General features: G+C 43.1%; 1 protein-coding gene across 1 annotated transcript; it reads left to right on the top strand.

Annotated features, from left to right (window-relative positions):
• Positions 1-3,617: 3,617 nt before the first annotated feature.
• On the top strand, positions 3,618-16,654 carry LOC147634432 (uncharacterized). Its single transcript, XM_086804447.1, has 9 exons — positions 3,618-3,868; positions 3,967-4,241; positions 4,376-4,433; positions 4,520-4,790; positions 4,908-5,107; positions 5,199-5,245; positions 5,339-5,467; positions 5,588-5,880; positions 16,535-16,654. Exons 1-9 carry the CDS (start codon positions 3,618-3,620, stop codon positions 16,652-16,654), a joined length of 1,644 nt encoding a protein of 547 aa, XP_086660573.1.
• The last annotated feature ends 4,504 nt before the right edge of the window (positions 16,655-21,158 follow it).

The raw sequence follows: 21,158 nt of genomic DNA, 5'->3' as shown, positions 1-21,158 counted from the left end.
TTGGCATCCTGAATATGCCCAATCATGGTGTCCTGTATACTAATGGAAAGCCAATACATAACTTTCCTGGCTCCTTGGTTCCAGTCTTTAAACTCTTTCACATCTGCAGAGCAGTCAGATTTATGTCCGGTATCTCCGGTGCCTCTTCATGCTCACCTTCTATGTAGTCCCAATAGCCTTTTCCCATCAGGAAATTCGTCAACCTGAACCTCCAAGCATGGAAGTTATTCTTATCCAGCTTCTCAGTCACAATCTGTGTTATGCCATCATTAGACATCTTGCCAAACATACAATTTTACCAAAAACTGCACTCTGGTTTTTTCTGCACAACCTGCAGTATTTTCTGCACAGCGGTACTGTAGTACTCTCAAATGTCACAACCAGTGACTTCAATGTGCATACATACACCCAATGGCAACTGTAGATCTCTTTGCAGCACCCACAGTGTCTGCACAGTCAATCTGTCTTCCTACAGTTCTTAAAACAGAGTTCTGCAGAGAATCGATGACTTACCCGCAGTGCTCGAAATCGCCTGCTTTCTGAAAAACGGAGGTCCAGACGCGCCGAAAGGACTGTATAGTTGCCCTATAGCTTTACTCCCGCGAAGAAAGCTCCTCAATCAGAGACCGTTTGTCGATGCCTCCCGTAGAGCTCCCGACAAGGGTGTAGTCACCAACACAATAGGGAAGAGTAGTTGAAGCTCTTACCCTCGTACCGCTTCCTGTGGTTCTCTTGCTTGCAGCTCAGCCCTTAGCACGAACCAGGCTCTGATACCATGAAAAGATGCAGGGGGGAAGAGAGCTTGAGCTCTTGCAAGCACACACACACACTCACAAAACCCTAATAGAGAACACACAAGGTGAGAGGCTGAAAATCTTCTTCTTCTCTACTCAACACTCAACACACAATATACAAGATAAGAGCACACATAATATGAAAGGTACTCAACCAATACATACACGGGTTCTCTATAGTGTGAACCCGACTAAATGAGCTGGCGCTATAACTATGCCAGTCTCTAGAATGGCTGTCACGCAGCCTGTCATCCCACTGGCCGCATATCTCCCAAGATCTCACCAACCATGCCAGTGGTGTAAGTGTGGGGCCTATCCCCCCAAGCGGGTCATCAGTGGCCACCGCCTCACTAGACGAGCTCGATATCTCAACAAAAGGTATCTATGGTGCTCAAAGAGGATCTTGCCCTGCCTTGGGAAAGGGAGAGGGGTGTTCCCTCCATGATATACTTGGCCAAAGAGGTGATCATGCACATCCCTCAAGAAAGGTGTATAGTATACTCGATGAAGATCTCTTTGTTGAAATGGAGGGGTATACTACTCATGAGTACCTTTGGAGTTCGCCATGCACGTCATAAGTGCATCTGGTAAGTCGGAGGACCCGATGGATAGAATATGTCGGAGGGCACCGACATTGATGACAGTGGTTGGAGTGTGGTCACGGAGGTCGAAGGTGATAGTGGGAGGAGTTACTCTTGGTGGAGTGTGGAGGACCTGGCTACCTGTCCACATGTCATCCACTACTACTCAATTCACCGTCTTATGCATGCTATAGAAAAAGAGTGGTTCTCTGGCAAGCTAGATCCTAGGCAAAACATCCGACAGGCAGGCTCCCAGGCATATCCCATACAACTATCTTCCCAGGAAAACCTTTTGGAGAGATACACAAACAAGAAAAGTGATTCAACTAAGCTCTTGGGCATCTTCATCTAGCAAGCTATCCTTGTCTATATTACCACTTCCGCTTGCATCCAGTAAGCTATCTCTGTCTATGTATTACAACTGTCATCGCCCAGGCAAAGCATTCAACACAAAGGTCACTTATACAGCAATAGAAGCACTAAATCAACTAAACAACAATCATTGGCCACTACGTCCGGGAAAACTCCGAGAAAACTTCCGGCACGAAGTCTAGGCTTATAAGAGGATATACTGCAAAATGAAATGTGACCATGGCCAATATATGCCCATAGGCAAACAGAAAAAAGAAAAATACTGAAAGATAAAATCAACCATCCTGAGAGGTGTGGGGGACAAGGCCTCATCCCTAAGCCTTGCACAACTGGTGGTGGATGTGGGGTCAAAAGAACGACGCCGCTCATTGATGAGGTGCTGGAACTCTACAGGGTCATCCTTCGCATGAAGCTTGTTGCGGATGGCTCGAGCTACATATCGGCCCGCTTGCTAATTTGGCGCTACGTGGCATATCAGCCACGCAGGCATCAACAGCCAGCGCACGCTCCAGCCATTAATGCCGCACAGGCTCCAGCCACGCAGGCATCAACAGCCAGCGCACGCTCCAGCCATTAATGCCGCACAGGCTCGAGCGGCGCCAGCCCAGTGGCCCACACACGATACAGGCGCCTTCCAACCCCGTGCATTATTGGCTGGAGCGTGGAGCCCACACCTTGGCGCCTTCTAGCTCCTCCACACGCAGCGGACGAGCAGCAGCTTCAGGCGCCTCTTCCAACCCTACACGCAGCGTGCGCAGTTCAAGCAGCCTGAGACTCCTCTTTGCCCTGATCTTTTGTTATTCTTGTTGCTTTCATTTCCTCTTCGTGGTCAGATCTTCCGATTCCGGTGATGGCCAAACCTGTGCCCCTTCGTCCTGCGCCAATCTTCAGAACGTCTCTTTTCCTTTCGGGGCGTTTGCTCCTTGCGCCGCTTCCCCTAGCTTCCTCTTATCCAACTGCAGCACGTCGCAGGCTCACTGGGATTCTTTCAAGGATGCCTGTCCCGGTGGCTTTGGCACCCTCGGCCCTCCGGCTGTGATGGACATCCACCACGGAGATTTGCATAGCTTCTTCGTGAGCCTCAATTGGCATGCGCAGAAGGGCCCTAGTACGCCAGACGAGCTTTGCACCCCTCCGGCCGCTTCTTACGACGACATAAAATCCTATCTCCCTGGCTCAATCAATCTCACGGCCTTTGCGAGCTCAACCTTCCAAATCTCCCAAAATAAAGTTAGTATTTTTTTCACGGCCTGCCTTTGCAGCATCACAAATGTATTTTTTTCTCATTAGTTTATGCTTTTTATTTAATAATTTTGTAGATTATTTTGTGAAGCATGTATACGTTAGCTTTTTCATGCTTTTGTTCCACCATTTATATAAAGTTGTGGACATGTTTGTTGAAGTCTATTGTAGAATTATTTATATCACTATTAAGGAAATGGAGACATGCCATGCAGTGATGTATGGCATACCTATTTTTCCAAGCCACTAGTCTACATGTTTTCCTCCATTGTGATGGACTCTACATGCTCAGAGTTCTAGTTCCCGTCTACTTGCCATTGGTGTGAAATATCATTGTTGGCATACATATACGATTGCATATGACGGTTTTTTCTTTCTACTTCACCATTTTGTTGCTATGGAATATATGGAGTTCATGGGCACCAATTCTGACAATTCCATGCTTCTTCTATGTGCCAACAATGATACGATTATCCGCTCTTAATCACCTAATCATTGCATTCTACTAAGTATCAAGCTAGGAATGTTTCTTTGATAGTGTCACTCTTTGCATTACCTTTGGTTCAGCAGGTTCAGGTTTTTTAAAGGGTTAATCATGTCTCTCCAAAACTGAAGCTTAGAGAATGCCATGAGTTCTCAAATGCCCCCCATCGGTGTCTTCGATTCGACAGCATTGTGTTGGGTGCACTCATATGACAATCGTTCAAAATACAAATTTGTACGCGAAGCTAACATCCCTTGGAACCGTGTTGTCGATTTTGTAAAAGGAGAAGCCGACAATGCAAAGTTTCCGACTTCTTTCAAAAAATATAGCCACCATCATCGAGATGCCTCCAATCTTACAAAGATTGCACATGAATCATGGATTGAGAAGATAGTGTAAGTGTGTATTTGTTTTAGTTTGTCTAATCCATTCATTAATCATCACACACACACATACAATTAAATGTTTATCGTTACTTCTTTGTTTTGTTTAGCTTTTGGTGTGGTTTTGGTCCTGCTGCTGGCACTGAAGCACCAATGCAATCTAACATTGCGGATGGCAAAGAGGTCGAAACTACCCAGCTCAATGAATGCAAGGACACTGGCAGCGGAGATGTTGAGGTGGAGGAGAATAGTGGTGACGAGTCAAATCGTGAAGATGGTGAGATGGAGGAGCGTAGTGAAGTAAAAGAGTTGCCACAGCCAAGTGCAAAGAAGCCATGTAAGAAAAGGCGTCCTCCCATCACAAAGGGCAAGCGAAAGCGTGGATGTAAATGTCATTTTAGTGTCAAGAGGCTCGCACAAGATCCAGGGGTGGCCATAATCTCTTATATACATCCATACCACACAAATTCAAATGATGAGGTTTGTCATGGTGTAAGATTTGTTGATCCCTCTTTGAAGTTCTCTCCATGGATCTCAATGCAAAAGAAACTATGGGTTTCAAGCATGCTATATCGTGGTTTCTCTCCACATCAAAGTGTTGGAAATGCATGTCCAAGCATTGCATTCAAGCCAAAGTCATGACCCTACAATTACTATGGTTAGGGATGACTTTTTGTCTATTCGTGACATCATGAACATATCTAGCAAGCTGGCTATTGATCAGTACCAGCTACACACAGATGATGCGGAAAGCACCAAGAGATGGTGTCATGAGAATCAATCAAGCACATTTATCTACCAAGAGCAAGATGTGGAACATTCCAAGGAATTTATCCTTGGAATACAATCACCATGGCAAAGGGAGATGTGCAAGAAGTTCGGAAATGGGAACCTTCTTGCGATGGATGCTACCTTTGGCACAAACAAATATAAGGTATGTGGTGTAATGAATTATCATTTTTACTCTTGTTCACATTCTCTTAAGTTATAATAAATGTTCATTTTTTACTCCTTGTTCACATTCTCACTTTCCTTTAAAACACATGAACAGTTTCATTTGTATACAATCCTTGTTTTTGATAGTCATCGCAATGGTGTGCCCATTGCTTGGGTGCTTACATCTTCAGCTACATTTGAGTGTACTTGCACTTGGTTAAGCAAGTTTAGAGATAATATGCTTGACTTTCATAAATCATGGGAGCCCGGAGCCTTTATGGTTGATGATGCCGAAACGGAGATTAATGCGCTCAGGTTAGGACCATATGTTCATATGTCTTGAGTGCAAACTAATGAGAACCGTGTGTTTGAGTTCTATGTGATGTGTCCTTTCTATTTTTCGTAGGGTGGTGTTCAATCAACCCATTTTTCTATGCTTGTGGCATGTCAAACGTTGTTGGCTCTGACACCTTATTAAGAAGGTGAAGGAATGGCCCAAAAGAGCTTCTATGTTTTGGTCTTTGGGAAATATCATGAACATGCAAGGGTCAGTAAATTCTACAGAGCATATAATCAAAGAGGATGCAAAGGCTATGATCTCAACCTTCTACTCCAACTTTAGAGATGAGGGGAGTTTTATTGAGTATTTCAAAACCTATTGGGAGGCTAAACTAGGTAAGGTTGAATTTTAAACTTTATACATACTATTCTTATAGGTAAAATAATGCACACTTGCTCTCCTTCTTGTTCGTACTTCATTTCTTGTTCTTCTAACTTCAATTGTTTTATGTGCAGAAATGTGGGTGCGTGCTTCCCGATTGCTTCCACATTCAGGACAAGACACTAATGGAGCAATAGAGTCATATCATGGGCAGCTCAAATATAAGTTTTCGGGCTCTTCCAAAAGGATGACTTCGAGGCGGGTGGATTGGCTCTTATACAAGTTAACATCATCATGCTTGCCATATTATTGGTATGTTCAGCAGTTGAAGGACAATGGTTTTATGAGAAACAACGCCATTGAAAGAGTAGTGGAGAATTCTTATGAGCGAGCGCTTCAAATACCAGATGCTAATGTCTCATTCCAGGTTGGTGGTGTTGCTATAGTGGAGAGCATGCACACAAAAGCTTCATTTTACACAGTCTACAATTCCGATTGCCAATGGGCATGTTGTACATGTGCATGGGCAGAGCTTGGAAATATTTGTAAGCACCAAATTAAGGTGATGTTATTGCGGGGTGCTTCTAGGTCTACTGTCGATCTTCACTTATGGAGCAATGCCAATATATGTATGAAGCATGGGAAGATGCTTCTAGGTCTACTGTCGATCTTCACTCACATGTTTCTACTATTGATGTGCTTGAACCAAATGGTGATGATGTTGCCGCATTAGGGGGGGGACAATGTATGTAGTGAAGTACTTGAGCCATCGGGAAATGTGAAGACACTTCAATGCTTGTGGCAAGAGTTGTCTTGTTTTGTAGGACAGGACCAGGCTTTGATTGAGGAGGCTTGCAATGGATTGAGGAGAACATTGGGCCATGTGAAGACAATGAAGGCAAGAATGGATGAGCGAACAGAAACACAAGCTAATTTTCAAGTCTTGGAAGATGGATTCGGCAACTCCTTGAAGCGAGCAAAACCATTCTTTGAGAAGGGCAACAAGAAGAAATCAACATCATCAAAGAGTCACCCATTGGCTCACCCCTTCAAGACCCCTGCTCTAAGAAAACCAAAGTGTCAATGCAAAAAAGGCTTGACGAGAAAGCTTCAAAGTAGCCTTTTGAATTTATGTAATGAACTCTCCAATGCTTCAATGGCTTTTTGCATTTCAGTCTTCAACCAATTATTGTGCGTCTTGAGCCGTATTTTATTCGTGTGTTGTCGTGTGTTGTCGTGTTTTGGCTGTCGTTCTAGTTATAGAGCTACGTGTTCGTTTTTCGCACATGGAGGAACGTACAGTTTTTACGTCAACCCGCCAACGATACGTTACTCTCCGGTCACTGTGTCATTTGTGTGACGGAGGAATGGAGGGAATAGCCAGCCAAGGATTGAGTGTGGAGCTTTATTTCACAATTTCTTGTTTCTCAAAATTTTGCATGTGTAAATATATTGCATTTATTGTTTGTGGAACTATAGGTATTGTTAACAATAAAAAGTCGATCATCAAGAGATCTAAGAGTGGAGGTTTGTTTTTATAATTTTGCTGTTGAAAATTTTGGATTTCGTGTAGATATGTTTGATTAGCATTTATTGTTTGTGTAAGTGTAATTATTGTTATAATAAAGACACCACATGGTGGCAGACACCCTTTTGTCCCCTTCTTCCTTTTGCAAAGGGATATTTGCAACTTGTTCGACCAATTAAAATAAAGGATGATGCTTGAAAGTAGTGAGGATTTAGTACTAAAAATAGAGAAAATGCTAGGATTATAACTAAAATGTAGAGATTTCTAGAGAGAGCCACAGTGCACCAAAACATTTTGGCACCATTGCCAGGGAGTGCCATTGTGTTTATGTAGTCTTACTTCTTAATTTGTTCTCTTCTCGAGAAATACATACCCCAGTGTGGTGAGTGGTGTATTCACTTCCCGCATGTGGTTGGTGGGAGAAGAAGAAGATAAAAAGAAAATAAAACTTTTTTCCCCCTATATTTTGCTTTAGATCCTATGTGAATCTATTTCTTTAGTTGCTTTTTTATTTTTAGAGCATGCTAGAAACTAAGAATAGAGATTAGATTTTTTGTTTTTTTCCATTCTTTTTCTTGCAAGGGTAGAGTGGTAGGTTAGCAAGTGATTAAGAAAGGCTAATCAAGCAAAAAGTCATAAGAAACTCTTGGTTTTTGCTAATTTTCACTAATCCCCATTGGTTTTTCAATTAGCACAAGAAAGAGATAAAAAATCCAAAACTTGATTGGGCCTTATTGAGCTTAAAATCATAATCCCCATGATTAGGAAACCCAATCTAGATGCATAGGGCATGAAAAAATCATTTGCAATATCAATAAAAAAACAAATCTATAAGTTGCCTACAATTTCGTGCTCGTAAGTAGAACCTATAATTTCACAATGTGAAAAACATTTTTCATGTCGTGAAAATAATATTGGGATTTTTGTTGGACTGTTGGGTATTATATAGCTAAGAATAAAGCGTTTATATTTATGTCGTGACAAAGAGTTTGCCACGTCAAAATTTTTCAGGGTACGACTAGTCCCCAGTATTGTAGGAGTTTTTCATGTTAAAGTTATGTAGCCATCTTTCACTTCATGAAATACCTCAGCTTTTCACAATATGACCAATTCTATGTATATGAGATTTTCACGTCATGAAAAGCATGATATGGCAAGTTCATGGTGTACGAGTTTTTCATATCATGAAAAACCTAAGACGGATTTAGAAGTGCAAGAGTAAGTGGGGAGAAGCTTTGGAGAACTCTCCACAAGCCTAGAAGATGTGGAGAGGAAAAAGTTGAGACTCAAGTCCCCCCTCAAAGTGGACTTAAAGGTTACCAAAAATCAACTAGTTTTTTTTAAAGACCAATGATAAGAACACTGAATTAATATTCTGCCAAAAATAACGCATTTTACACAACAAAAACTTTAATTCTATAAAAAGAAAAAATAGTACAATAAAAAGAGGACTTCCATTAATGCCAAGGTGTGGGCTGGCGCCGTTCGAGCTGTGCATTACTGGCTGGAGCGTGCGCTGGCTGTTGATGCCTGCGTGGCTGATATGCCACGCAGCGCCAAATCAGCAAGCAGGCCGATTTTTAGCGCGAGCCGTTGTTGCGGATAGCAGCTAACTCAAGCTCATGCTACTAAGATGGAGCTCTGTCAGAGAGGCTCGCGGATAGCAGCTAACTCAAGCTCATGCTACTAAGATGGAGCTCTGTCAGAGAGGGCATATATGCATCCTACAAGATGGTGAGCTCTGTCTCATGCTCCATTTGAAGCACCTGCATCTCAGACTCATGCTGGTGTGCTGGGTCTTTGCCAAAGGGTGCGCTCCTACTATCGACGAATGGCTACCATGGCATCCCATCGAGGATGGGAGATAGATAAAGCTCAAATAGCTCCTTGCGAAGCTCATGGAGCTCTCTATTCTACTGTGTGATGGTCTCCTGTAACTTTTGGTGGGCCTCCTCTGCTCGGACTGTAGCCTCCTGAGCGGCCCTCTCTTCTAGATAAATAAACCGATGCAAGTGCCGGTTGGCATCGCTAAAAGGCAAACAAGATCCGTTGGTGGATGAGACTGATGGAAGTGATCCAACGGGAGGCCTCCATCAACGTGTCAGCGGTCATGAGATAGCACTCAGGAGGAAGCCTTGCCAGATTGCTTGTGGGAGGCTCGGAAAAAGAGACCAACATGGGGGGTGGAGAAAATGGTGGAATGACGCTCGCCCGAACAGTCAGTGTTGCCGAGAGAGAGAGAGAGGGTGGCGGAGGGGATGACGAGGGAGGTAGCACCGAGGAATCATGCCAAGGACTGACCCCTAGAGGTTAAGGAGCTAGTGAGCCTACGAAATCTTGGATTACCCCGTCCCATTGGAGGTGACGCTCACCCGAAGAGTCAGTGTTGCCGAGAGAGAGGGTGGCGAAGGGGATGACGAGGGAGGTAGCACCGAGGAATCATGCCAGGGACTGACACCTAGAGGTTAAGGAGCCAGTGAGCCTACGAAATCTTGGATTACCCCGTCCCATCTGCCTACTATAGGCTTGGGAATGGTGGGAAAATAAAAAATCTCGGCTATGTAGGTGGTGGTGAGGGTGGGGATGCTCTTAGGTCGAATGCGCCCGAGAGAGAGGGTGGGGTGTGTCAGCAAAAGAGAGAGAGAGAGAGAGAGAGAGAGAGTGTGTGTGTGTTTTGTTTGAGAGAGAGAGAGAGGGGGGTGTTGGGTGAGAGAGAGAGAGAGAGAGGGGGGTGTGTCAGCGAGAGAGAGAAAGGGGGAGGGTGGTGGTGGGAGAGAGAGAGAGGGAGAGAGCGAGGGGTGGGAGAGAGACATAGAGAGCACGGGCGGTCAGTGGGGTAGAGAGAGAGAGGGTGTCGGTGGGGGAGAGAGATAGAGAGCGAGGGGATGGGAGAGAGAGAAAGCACAACAGAGGGGTGTCGGTGGGGGGAGAGAGAGAGAGAGAGGGGGGGGTGTCTGGTGAGAGAGAGTGTGGAAGGGGGTCGACGGGCTGGCAGGGAGAGAGAGCAAGCGAGAGAGAGATGAGGGGGGTGTCGACAGGTTGGTGGGGGGGGGAGAGAGAGCAAGCGAGGGAGAGAGATGGGGGAGGTGTCAGTGGGGTGGGTGAGAGAGAGAGAGAGATATAGTGAGGGGTGGGAGAGAGAGGGAGAGCAAAAGGGGGGCGGGGGGTGGTGGTGGTGGCAGTGGGAGAGAGAGAGAGAGTTGTCGGTGGGGGAGAGAGAGTGAGGGGGGGTGGGAGAGAGAGAAAGCACAACAGGGGGTGTAGTGGGGGAGAGAGAGAGAGAGAGAGAGGGGGTGTTGATGAGAGAGAGCATGGGGGGGTCGATGGGTTGGTGAGGAGAGAGAACGAGCGAAAGAGAGAGATGAGGGGGGGTGTCGGTGGGCTGGGAGAGAGAGTGAGCGAGGGAGAGAGATGAGGGTGGATGTCAGTGAGGTGGGTGAGAGAGAGAGAGGGGGGAGGGTGTAGATGGGGTGGGAGAGAGAGAGAGGGGGGGGGGAGGGTGTAGATGGGGTGGGAGAGAGAGAGAGAGAGAGAGAGAGAGATGAGGGGGGGAGGTCAGTGGGAGAGCGCAAGGGGGGTGGGGGAGAGAGAGAGAGCACAGGGGGTGGAAGTGGTGGGAGAGATAGAGAGATGAGGGGGGGGGGTGTCGGGAGAGAGAGAGAGAGAGATTTTTTGTTTTGTTTGTTTTTTTTAAATGTATATACTTAGAGGGGGATTTTTTAATTTTTGTTTAGGTTGTTTTTTGAGTAAAGATTACTTATCAAAGAAAAATCGATACAAGAAATTCTTGTGATTTATAGAGTGCTTAGAAATTAGAAGCGCACACGGGCACTATGAAGGGAGGCGGGGGTTGAGGGTTGATGGGGTGCTTGGTCAGAGAGGAGAGTTAGGATGTCAAGAGAGAGGGGTGAGGGGTGCGTGATGGATGTTGGTTGGTCGGTGAGTGGTAAGAGAAGAGAAGTGAGAGGTGAGGGGGTAGGGTGGTCGACGGAGATGGAAAGCAAAGATGTTACCCAAGAGAAAAAAATGAAATTAGGGTAGCCTAGGAAGAGTCTTCAGACAGGTAAGAGAAAGTTCCTGAGCTAGTTACGACATTAGTGTCGGCTGGTCTATCTCCATTAGCCGAATCAGTATCTGTCAAGACTAGTTGGATTGATGTCAAGGGTTGTTATCATCCTTTTAGATTCAAGGGAAGCTGTTTTGAGTTGAATCTAACAGTTACGAAACTGATAGAAGTCGGCAGTCATCATAGATGCTTAGGTTAGTAGGCTAATTGGTCATTTAGAGTCAACTACGAGATGATTGTGATTAATTGAATGTCTTTAGGGCTGAAATCTTGTGTCTCTTGAGTGTTTAGAGGGACTAGAGTTGTTAGAGGACTAAAAGCTAAGGAAGTTTGATCCAATTGAGTCAGTCAGCAAATCAAAACCAGTAATTAGATCAGTCTCAATAGTAAGTCAGTTGTGGATATCAAAGAGTTTTTGGTATCATATGTCCATAAAATTAGGGAAGCCTAAGGGTTAGGAAGAGTTGGTGGACAAGTAAGAAAAAGTTCCTAAGCCAATTATTACGACATCAGTATCATCTGGTTCTGTCTTCGTTGGCCGAATCACTATCTGTCAAGACCAATCGGATTAATGTCAGTGGAAGATCTATGAAGCATAAGGAAGGTGTTCAATGTGGTTCTAGGATAGAAGGATTGAGGTCAACTTCAGAAACAAGAGGAAAATTAGAGAGCTAGGAGGACCCATTTCGGATCGGATTCTGTGTCAGTCTTCAGAAATAGTTTACAGACAACTAGTTTGTTGACAGGATGTCAGCAAAGGAGGACTGACAGGTTTAGTGTAGTTCTGGGTCAAGTATTTGAGGTTTTCTAACATTGGAAGACTTTTTGGGAGTCAGAAAGACATGTTTCTGACTGGGATATGAGTCTCAGCCATGCTTTCCATATGACGCCTTGCCACCTTCCGTACTCTACCCGATGGTCACCGAATGGTGTGGCTTGTTACCTAGCATTCTCCTATGGTTCTCCTCCATCTCCATGTCATCACCCGCACTTGGTTGTGCCACTACCTCATGAAGACCATATGTCTGGACATGCTCAATTGTTATACAATATTGTCGTATATATTGGCCCTTGCATCGATTATGCATACAATGAGTTTTTCCTCTCATGCCTCAGAACCAACTTCGGACCCTTGATGATCACTGTCAGACATCTTTAACTTGGTCAAAACTAATTTAGGGTTTATATAAAACACACAACATCCAGAACTGTAAATAGAAAATTACCCAGGGTTTCGCTGTTGTTGCACACAGCAAATACATTAGCATTTATTCGCCCGCTGCCCCATGCAGCGAAAATTTGCTACCTAGTAGAGAAATTTTGCTACTCAACAGCAGCAAAGCTCGTAGTGAAATTTAGTTACTGAGCAGTGACCTACAAACTCCCGCCTAAATCGCCCCCCGCCTGACGGGTGTTAATACTTGCCTACTTCCCCTATCCTGCACATGCACAGGCTACACCTACAGCTTGACTATTCCTCCCACCACACCTCTTCTCTCAAAGGTTTTGCATGAATCAACTCTCCCTCTCCAAGGTAAGCCCTCTTTCTTGTTTTCTTCAAGCTTTAATGGAAAGCTTCAATCTTTGCCTTATTCCAAGCTTTCATGGAAAGCTTGTTCATAGCTCAATGTGAGCTTTCTTCCCTTCCTCTCTCTTTCCTTCCCCTTTCTCCCTTCCCCTCTCTTTCCTCTCTTTTGCCCTAACCCTAGCCTAATGCATAGAGCTCTAATAGAGAGCTTTGATGGAGAGCTCTCCATCAAAGCTTTCTATTAAGCACTCTATGCATAGAGCTAGGGTTTAGGCTTAACATAAACTAATTTTTTCATTCACTTATGCATTAAGAGTAGGGTTTAAGGTACTCACATCTTTCTATTCTTGTTCTTCTTTCTTGCTAATGTGTTAATGAGGATTAACTTTTTATTTATTATGTTTCTTTTTTGTAGGTTTATTCAAGTGAACAAGGGAACTTTGGGCATAGCCTCTCATATGGTAAGCCCTCTTTCTTCATTTTGGCTTATGCTTCTTGTCTTTGTGTTTTTACACCCTTGGGTGCCAGGGATTAAGGTTAGGTCAATAGGACTCTTGCAATAGGGTAATGCATATCCCTTATGCATAAGATATATGTAAAAGGTTTATACAATAGGGCTTATGCATAAGCCCTATGCAATAGGTTTATGCATAGGGCTTATGCATAAGCCCTATGCAATAGGTTTATGCATAGTCTTATGCATAGGGCTTATGCATAAGCCCTATTCAATAGGTTTGTGCAGCCTTATACAATAGGGGTTATGCATAAACCTATTGTATAAACCTATATGCATAAGCCCTATTGCATAGGTTTATTGCATAAGACTTATGCATAAACCCTATTACATAATATGTTAAAATGAACAAATTTTATGATAATCTTTTGTAGTTCTATTCAAGCGAACAACCACCAAGGGTTTAGACCACGGGTGACTCATACGGATTCGGCTACAAGAGGTAAGCTCTCTTTTTCCATTCTTTGTTTATGCTTATTCTCTTTGTGTTTTTGCACCCTTGGGTGCCGGGGATTAGGGTATAGTGCCTATGCATACCCTATGTATAGTGCATACCCTATGCATAGGGCTTATGCATAGTGCTTATGCATAGCTTATGCATAGCCTATGCATAGCTTATGCATAGTACTTATGCATAGGTTATGCATAGTGCTTATGCATAGCCTATGCATAATGCTTATGAATAGCCTATGCATAATGCACTATGCATAGCCTTATGCATAGTGCTTATGCATAATGCTTATAAACTAATGAACTAATGTTTTGATTTATTATGATAATTTTTTGTAGATCTATTCAAGAGAGCAATCACCAAGGGTTCTGGCCACGTAGCGGCTTATATGGATTCGGCTAGAAGAGATAAGCCCTCTTTTTCCATTCTTTGTTTATGCTTCTTCTCTTTGTGTTTTTGCACCCTTGGGCAGGGATTAGGTTTAGGTTAAGAGCCTATGGTCCCTATTATGCATAGGCTATGTATAGGGGCTATGCATAAGATTTGCATAGGGTATGCATAGCCTTATGCATAGAGATATGGGGCATTGTTATATGCCATCTAGAATGCTGCTTATGTCAAAGTTAGGAGTGGTTATCCGCGAGTAAGTGGTTATAGTGGAGGGGGGGCCCTCGATCTTCTCACTATCCTTCTCTTGTATAAGAGGAGTTGCCTTTGGATTTAATAGTTGGGGTGCGTGTGGAAAGTCCTCAGAAGGTATCATTCGAAAGTGGCATTGTCCACCTTGCTGGTCTAAGCAGTATTATAGGAGGTGTTAACAATGTTCTAATATCACATGTTGCCTTTATTATCTAAGCTTGTGTTGTTGTTTTCTCTTGGTTGACTTGTCATTGTTGAGATAAGCTCAATTATTCATTCAACCTCATGTTTATTTCACCCTTGGGTGCCGGGTTTAGGATTTAGACTTATGCATAAAGATATGGGGCATTGTTATATACCATCTAGAATGCTGTTTATGTCAAGTTAGGAGTGGTTATCCGCGAGTAGGTGGTTACAGTGAAGGGGGAGCCCTCGATATTCTCACTATATCCTTCTCTTGTAAAAGAGAAGTTTCTTTTGCCTTTAATAGTGTGGAGCGTGTGGAAAGTCCTCATAGGCTATCATCCGAAAGGGACACTATCCACCCTGCTTGTCTAAGCAGTATTGTAGGAGGTCTTAACAATGTTCTAATATCACATGTTGCCTTTAATGTCTAAGCTTGTGTTATTGTTTTCTCTTGGTTGACTTGACATTGTCAAGGTAAGCTCTCTTATTCATTCAACCTCATGTTTATTGCACCCTTGGGTGCCGGGTTTAGGATTTAGACTTATGCATAGAGATATGGGGCATTATTATATGCCATCTAAAATGTTGTTTATGTCAAGTTAGGAGTGGTTATCCGCGCGTAGGTGGTTATAGTGGAGGGGGAGCCCTCGATATTCTCACTATTCTTCTCTTGTAAAAGAGGAGTTGCATTTGCTTTAATAGTGGGGAGCGTGTGGAAAGTCCTTAGAAGCTATCATCCGAAAGGAGCATCGTCCACCCTGCTTGTCTAAGTAGTATTGTAGGAGGTCTTAATAATGTTCTAATATCACATGTTGTATTTTTTGTATAATCTTTAAGCATGGATTTTGTTAGAGAAATTATGTTTTTTTTCCTCATGCATGTATGTATAAGCAATGTCGATCGACCCCTCACAAGACCTTGATGTGGCAAATCTGCTATCTATTATAAATGAATGATATGGGCAGAAAGCTTGGTCTTAGTTTACTCAGACACAAGTATGGTTCCATCAAACCTTTTCACATACACAAAGTTAATCTTTTATGCATTCTATAAGTCTTATTTTTTAATCTTATATGCAGGTGGCGGGCTTACAATCAGGCCAGTCGACGCCATGGGGGCAATCTACCCCACTTGGCTAGTCGACGAGGCAAACCATGCCTTTGATGGGCACGGGGCCGAGTGGTGGTGCAGGCTCATCATGACATGGTTGTGATGAGACTAAACCACCTTCCTCGACTAGACCTACCCTCGCTCCCTCACGTCCATCTTCACACGACGACAACATAGTAGGGAGTCTAGGGAGTAGTAGATGTGCTAGTGGGTGTGGGGAGCATGTTGCTTTTGCTTTGGCAAAAGTAGCACTAGGTCTCCCGACGTATCTCCTCAACAGGGGGCTCTTCATCTACACATTATGAGCCATCCCCCAGGAGACCCATTCCACCATCCATGCACCCTACCATACAAGGTGGATGTGGATGGTGCCCTAGGAAAGCAAGTTATGAACCGCATGCATGTACTTGCAAACCTGGAGTTCATGAACTCCTTCAAAAAGTGAAAAGCACAAGATGAACTTTCAAAGCAATACGTCAGAGTTCCATGTTCCACATGTGGGTCTTTGCTTCTCCGAGGAGTGAATGAAGAGGCGAATCAAGCTTTTGCTCTCTAATAGGAGAGAAAATATTAAGAGAGCAACAAAGAATAACTTGGAGAAGCCCAGCATTTGTACGACCGAGGGGAGTGGAGGAGTGGAGGCACGCATGTAGCTTCTTGAGAAAGCACCCATGTGCTTTTCAACAACAAGTGGCGGTGAGTGCTTTCCGACTACCGAAGCGAGGGGCTTCATACTTTGGCTTTGACGAAAAATCCTCCTTTACTACTCTTTAATTTTGTTTTGAACTATATTGTTTTCCTTAACTAATTATATATTTTCTTAATTGTTTTTTGTAGAGGGAGGTTGTTGGGCATGACCCAACAAAGGAGAAGTACAACTATGGGTACAGAGTCCCTCGTCCGCAATTGTGGGCGCGTGGATGCGTAAGGCGTATGCTTGGATGAGTCTGTTTTGGAAACTTAAGAAGATGAGATAAGTAAGCCTAAACCATTCTCTTTTCTAAGTCTAATTGTATTTTAATGCCCTTGCTTACCTTGCACTTGATGGTATGTTTGTAGGATGAAGAGGAAGATGAAGAGGAGAATCTTGATTATAAGCATAAAGTGATAGAAGCAAGTGAAGAGGATGAGGAAGACAATGATGATAATCACTCGAAATCCAATGAGGATTCTAGTTAGATACCTCTTCATTCGTAAACATTTTATGTATATATGGCCAAAGGCCCAACACTTTGTGAAATATAATAAATTTTGGGCTCAATTGCATTCTCCACAGTCTATGTGTTTCTTATGTTTGTGTTTGTGTCATAAAACAAAACTATGACTCTGTTTTAATAAAAAAAAGACCTGGGACAAACTAGGGAGTCCTATGCAGCCTCCCCAGTATGCCCCAGCTCTTTTTTGATGTGTAGAGCTTTCGCTATGTTGAGTAGCGAACCCGTGGTGTAGCGAAAATAGCAGTATTTCTTGTAGTGAAAATAGCCCGATATCTACCTACCCTTCTAGTTATAAAAACATTGCTATTTTTGCTGCTACACCCTCATTCTGTTGTAGTGTATAAGGCGATTAGAATGGTCACAACCTTGTTGGGGATGTCCCAAATGGCTTTGTAGTGACTTTCTCAAGAAAAGGTGTCATATTACATTATTGAGAACTTATGTGTGAAAATAAAGTAGAATCACTACAAGGAGATTGAATGGTCACAATCTTATTGGATGTCCCAAATCGCTTTGTAGTGACTTTCTCAAGGGTATCAAAGAAATGGTGTCATAGTACATTATGGAGAACTTCTGTGTGAAAATAAAGAAGAATCACTACAAAGAAATTAGATGGTCACAATCTTGTTGGATGTCCCAAATTGCTTTGTAGTGACTTTCTCAAGGGGTGTCAAAGAAATAGTGTTATATTACATTATAGAGAACTTGTGTGAAAATAAAGTAAAATCACTATAAGGCGACTAGATGGTCAAAATCTAGTTGGGGATGTCCCAAATGGCCCTGTATCATATTACATTATTGAGAACTTATGTGTGAAAATAAAGCAGAATCACTTCAAGGCGATTAAATGGTCACAATCTTGTTGGATGTCCTAAGTTGCTTTGTAGTGACTTTCCCAAGGGTGTCAAAGAAATGGTGTCATATTACATTATGGAGAACTTATGTGTAAAAATAAAGCAACATCACTACAAGACACTTAGATGGTCACAATCTTGTTGGATGTCCCAAATCTCTTTGTAGAGACTTTCTCAGGGTGTCAAAAAAATGACCATAACCTTTGATTCGTAACTTGGATTGACGAGCCATAAAAAGCAAAAGTGCATGATTTCTCATGCTCTATTCAAATATGAATCCAAATTCAACTTACTAGGAATAAAAAGTTTGGATGTGTCTCCTCATAAATATATACAATAATGATTTGTCTCCCACATGCCCTGTGTGTGGCTATGACTTAACTGCATGCTATGCATGTATAACAGAGTTAGGTAGGCCGGGGCCTCTATTACAAAATCTCACACACCTCACCAGAAAAACTGCCATGCAATCACATGTCCTTCAACGTAGCCGCTTGGCCTCACTTGCATCCACTGCAACATCTTTAGTTCAGTTCAGTGACCCCTGCATCCACTATATATATATATAGCTGCTGGCACAATTCTCAACCAGCTACCTCCACCAGTAATATACTCCACATGCACTTCGTGCGCTTTACCCACCCCCCCTAGTGACGTAAACCATCCTTGGATGTCTTAAACCATACCTTTCTTTGATCACGTGCATGTCTTGTGAAGGGTTGCACTTGCTACTCCAGCCGATCAGATTAAGAGAAGAGCTGTGAGCGCTTAAGACAAGGAGCTCCGGACTGGACTCCCATCATATGATATTAGTACTACTGTGGTACATACTGCAACTGGAGCAACCAACACCTCATCATTAATTTTAGTACATAATCCTCAACCTGTAGTTGAGAAACTCCAGGCGGCTAGTCTGTAGCAAACAGCCCATTAGCACCCTCGTCCACACTCCCCTACCTCTTCGATGATCTCTCCTTCAAGCTCTCCTTGCACAACCGAGTCAAGCTTCAATAGCGCCCTTGATCTGTTCGTCTTCACAAATCTTTGGCAGCCCACCTCCAGCTACATAACCTCCTCCACTAATGTATTGGCTCACGGCTCTCCTTCAGCCACCATCTTATCGCCCGTCTCCTCTGTGCTCTGCTTCTTCAAGCTTGTTTGTTGCTAGGAGCTGGCTCTTTAATCACGCATCTAAGAGCAGTCCTGCTTTCCTCTAGCACCAATGTCTCACAATAGCCGGCCCAGTTGAGCTCCCCCCACGCATTAGGGCCTACCACGTGGTCGAGCCCCGCTTGGCCACGTGGTAGCCAGTTTCTTAGTGAGTGTCGCACGTGCACGAGCGTGTGTGAGAGAGATATGGTGAGAAGCCCGATGCACACGTGCAGGTGTGTGTGAGATGAGAGAAAGAGAGATGGCGACAAGCCGGATCTGGATACTCATTTCGACTCCTAGTCTCAGGAGCAATCTTCTTGACCCCAACAAGGCCTAAAAAGCTTAAAATTGGTGGGTGTCTTACAATTTCAATTGACATGTAACTTTTATCACTGTTTCATATGAGGTAAAATTTTTAAATGACACTCTTCAAATGACAAGTATTATTTTAAAATGAAAAGTTTTTTTTTTCAATAAAACTATCATAATATATTAACAATATTCAAAGTCAGAGACTTTTTTCACAACAAAATTATCACATAGATTAAAACAAAGTCCAAATATTATCTTAGCTAATGCTACTAATATATTGATTAAAAGAAGCTTTATCCAAGCATGCTATCAAAAAGACCACATTTATTTACTATCATGTACAAATTGAAAAGCATCTTTATTCATCATAGTGTAAATGATAACATAATGATCATCCAAAAATAAATTTTTATACATATGGGAAAAAAATTGAATAGCGAAGTAGATAGGATTCAAGCCTACCTATGATAGGAGAGATGACGTAAGTGGCCTCAAATAAGTACATCTCCAAAATTGTAATCTCCAACGTTGTTGTCAATGGTGAGGGGCCCGCCCCTTTACCACATAAAGAGAGAGAGAGTAGGGGAGTCGAACCCTTCACCACATGGAGTGGATACACCAAGCTCTCTTTGGGAGAAGGGGAGTTGGTTCTCTTCACCATAACCATGGGAGAGAACCAACTCCCCCCCCCCTCCCACACTAGAAAGTTAGTATAAAATAAACAAAAAATCAAACAAAATATAAATATTTAAATTTTGTGATTTAAGATAAAACTTCGGTTTAAACTCTTATGAGCACCTTGAAACTCGCGATACTAAACTAGTCATGATACACATGAATGAATGAGCTTAGAAAAAAGTAGCAACAACACAAGCACCACATGTACATGTTTAAAAGTACTTCCCTTCACAAGCACCACATGTACATACTTCCCTTCATAGATATGCTCGAATGAAATACATGTCGAAGATACTTTTGATACACATGCAATGCTGTAATATACTTTGCTTCATCACCATAAGATAGCCAATACATATGTTAAACATCATGCAATGTTGCAATATACTTTGCTTCACTACCAAAGGATTACCAATGCACCGAGGCACCCCAAACAATGAGCAAGCGTGAGCAAGCCAGAGGAAGACCGAGCAAGTGGAAGGCTGGAGGCCATCATGAAAATTCTATACAATGACAAAACAAATGCTCCTCTCTCTCTCTCTCTCTCTCTCTCTCTCTCTCTCTCACACACACACACACACACACACACACACACACATACACACACACACACACACCCCATGTGCACACACACAAGATTCAAGCCGTGCCCTTGCACGTACTTAAGTATGTCTATTTCCTCTTCGAACACTCATACACACAACAGATAATTATGATGCGCTATGTTATTGGTCTAACTGTAACACAATGACAAAACAAATGCTCCTCTCTCTCTCTCTCTCTCTCTCTCTCTCTCTCTCTCTCTCTCTCTCTCACACACACACACACCCCATGTGCACATACACAAGATCCAAGTCGTGTCATTATGCATACTTAAGTATGTCTATTGTCACTTTGAACACTCATATACACAATAGATAATTATGATCCACTATGACATTGGTCCTTATGCTATACAATGATGAAACAAATGCTTCTCTCTCTCTCTCTCTCTCTCTCTCTCTCTCTCTCTCTCTCTCTCTCTCTCTCTCTCTCACTCACACACACACACACACACACACCCTATGTGCACACAAGCCGTAATACACACAATAGATAATTACGATGCGCTATGACGTTGGTCTATTCGCACAAAGTTACAAAGGTTGTAATGAGGTTCAACTGGTGGCACATCTATATGCGAATGTTAATCAACACAACTTTCATCATCCAAAAATAAGCATCGTCGGTGATGCTCTCCTGTGACCTTGTCATATCGACGATCCCGAGCCATCTCCAAAGCAATCGCCTCAACATAATCTGGCAAGACACTTAACATAGACAAAGAACTTGCTCAACCAATGAAGACCTCGTAATGGCATTACACAAATGTAAACAAAATAGTCACAACCAAATAACAATCTCGGACATAATCTTACTCAATTTGCATCCGCCACATGTGCACACACACCACATATGTGTTCATGCATA

This window comes from Cibotium barometz, chromosome 10, assembly GCF_041138505.1.
Source record: "Cibotium barometz isolate CiBa-2024 chromosome 10, ASM4113850v1, whole genome shotgun sequence".
NCBI lineage: Eukaryota > Viridiplantae > Streptophyta > Polypodiopsida > Cyatheales > Cibotiaceae > Cibotium > Cibotium barometz.
This window is presented reverse-complemented; position numbering and strand designations above follow the sequence as displayed.

Excerpts from the sequence above, each read along its gene's own strand:
- LOC147634432 (XM_086804447.1), top strand. The coding sequence starts at position 3,618 with ATGAGTTCTCAAATGCCCCCCATCGGTGTCTTCGATTCGACAGCATTG. Across the intron at positions 5,108-5,198 it reads ACGGAGATTAATGCGCTCAG|GGTGGTGTTCAATCAACCCA; the intron begins GTTAGGACCATA and ends TATTTTTCGTAG. Across the intron at positions 5,881-16,534 it reads ATGCTAATGTCTCATTCCAG|GATGAAGAGGAAGATGAAGA; the intron begins GTTGGTGGTGTT and ends GTATGTTTGTAG.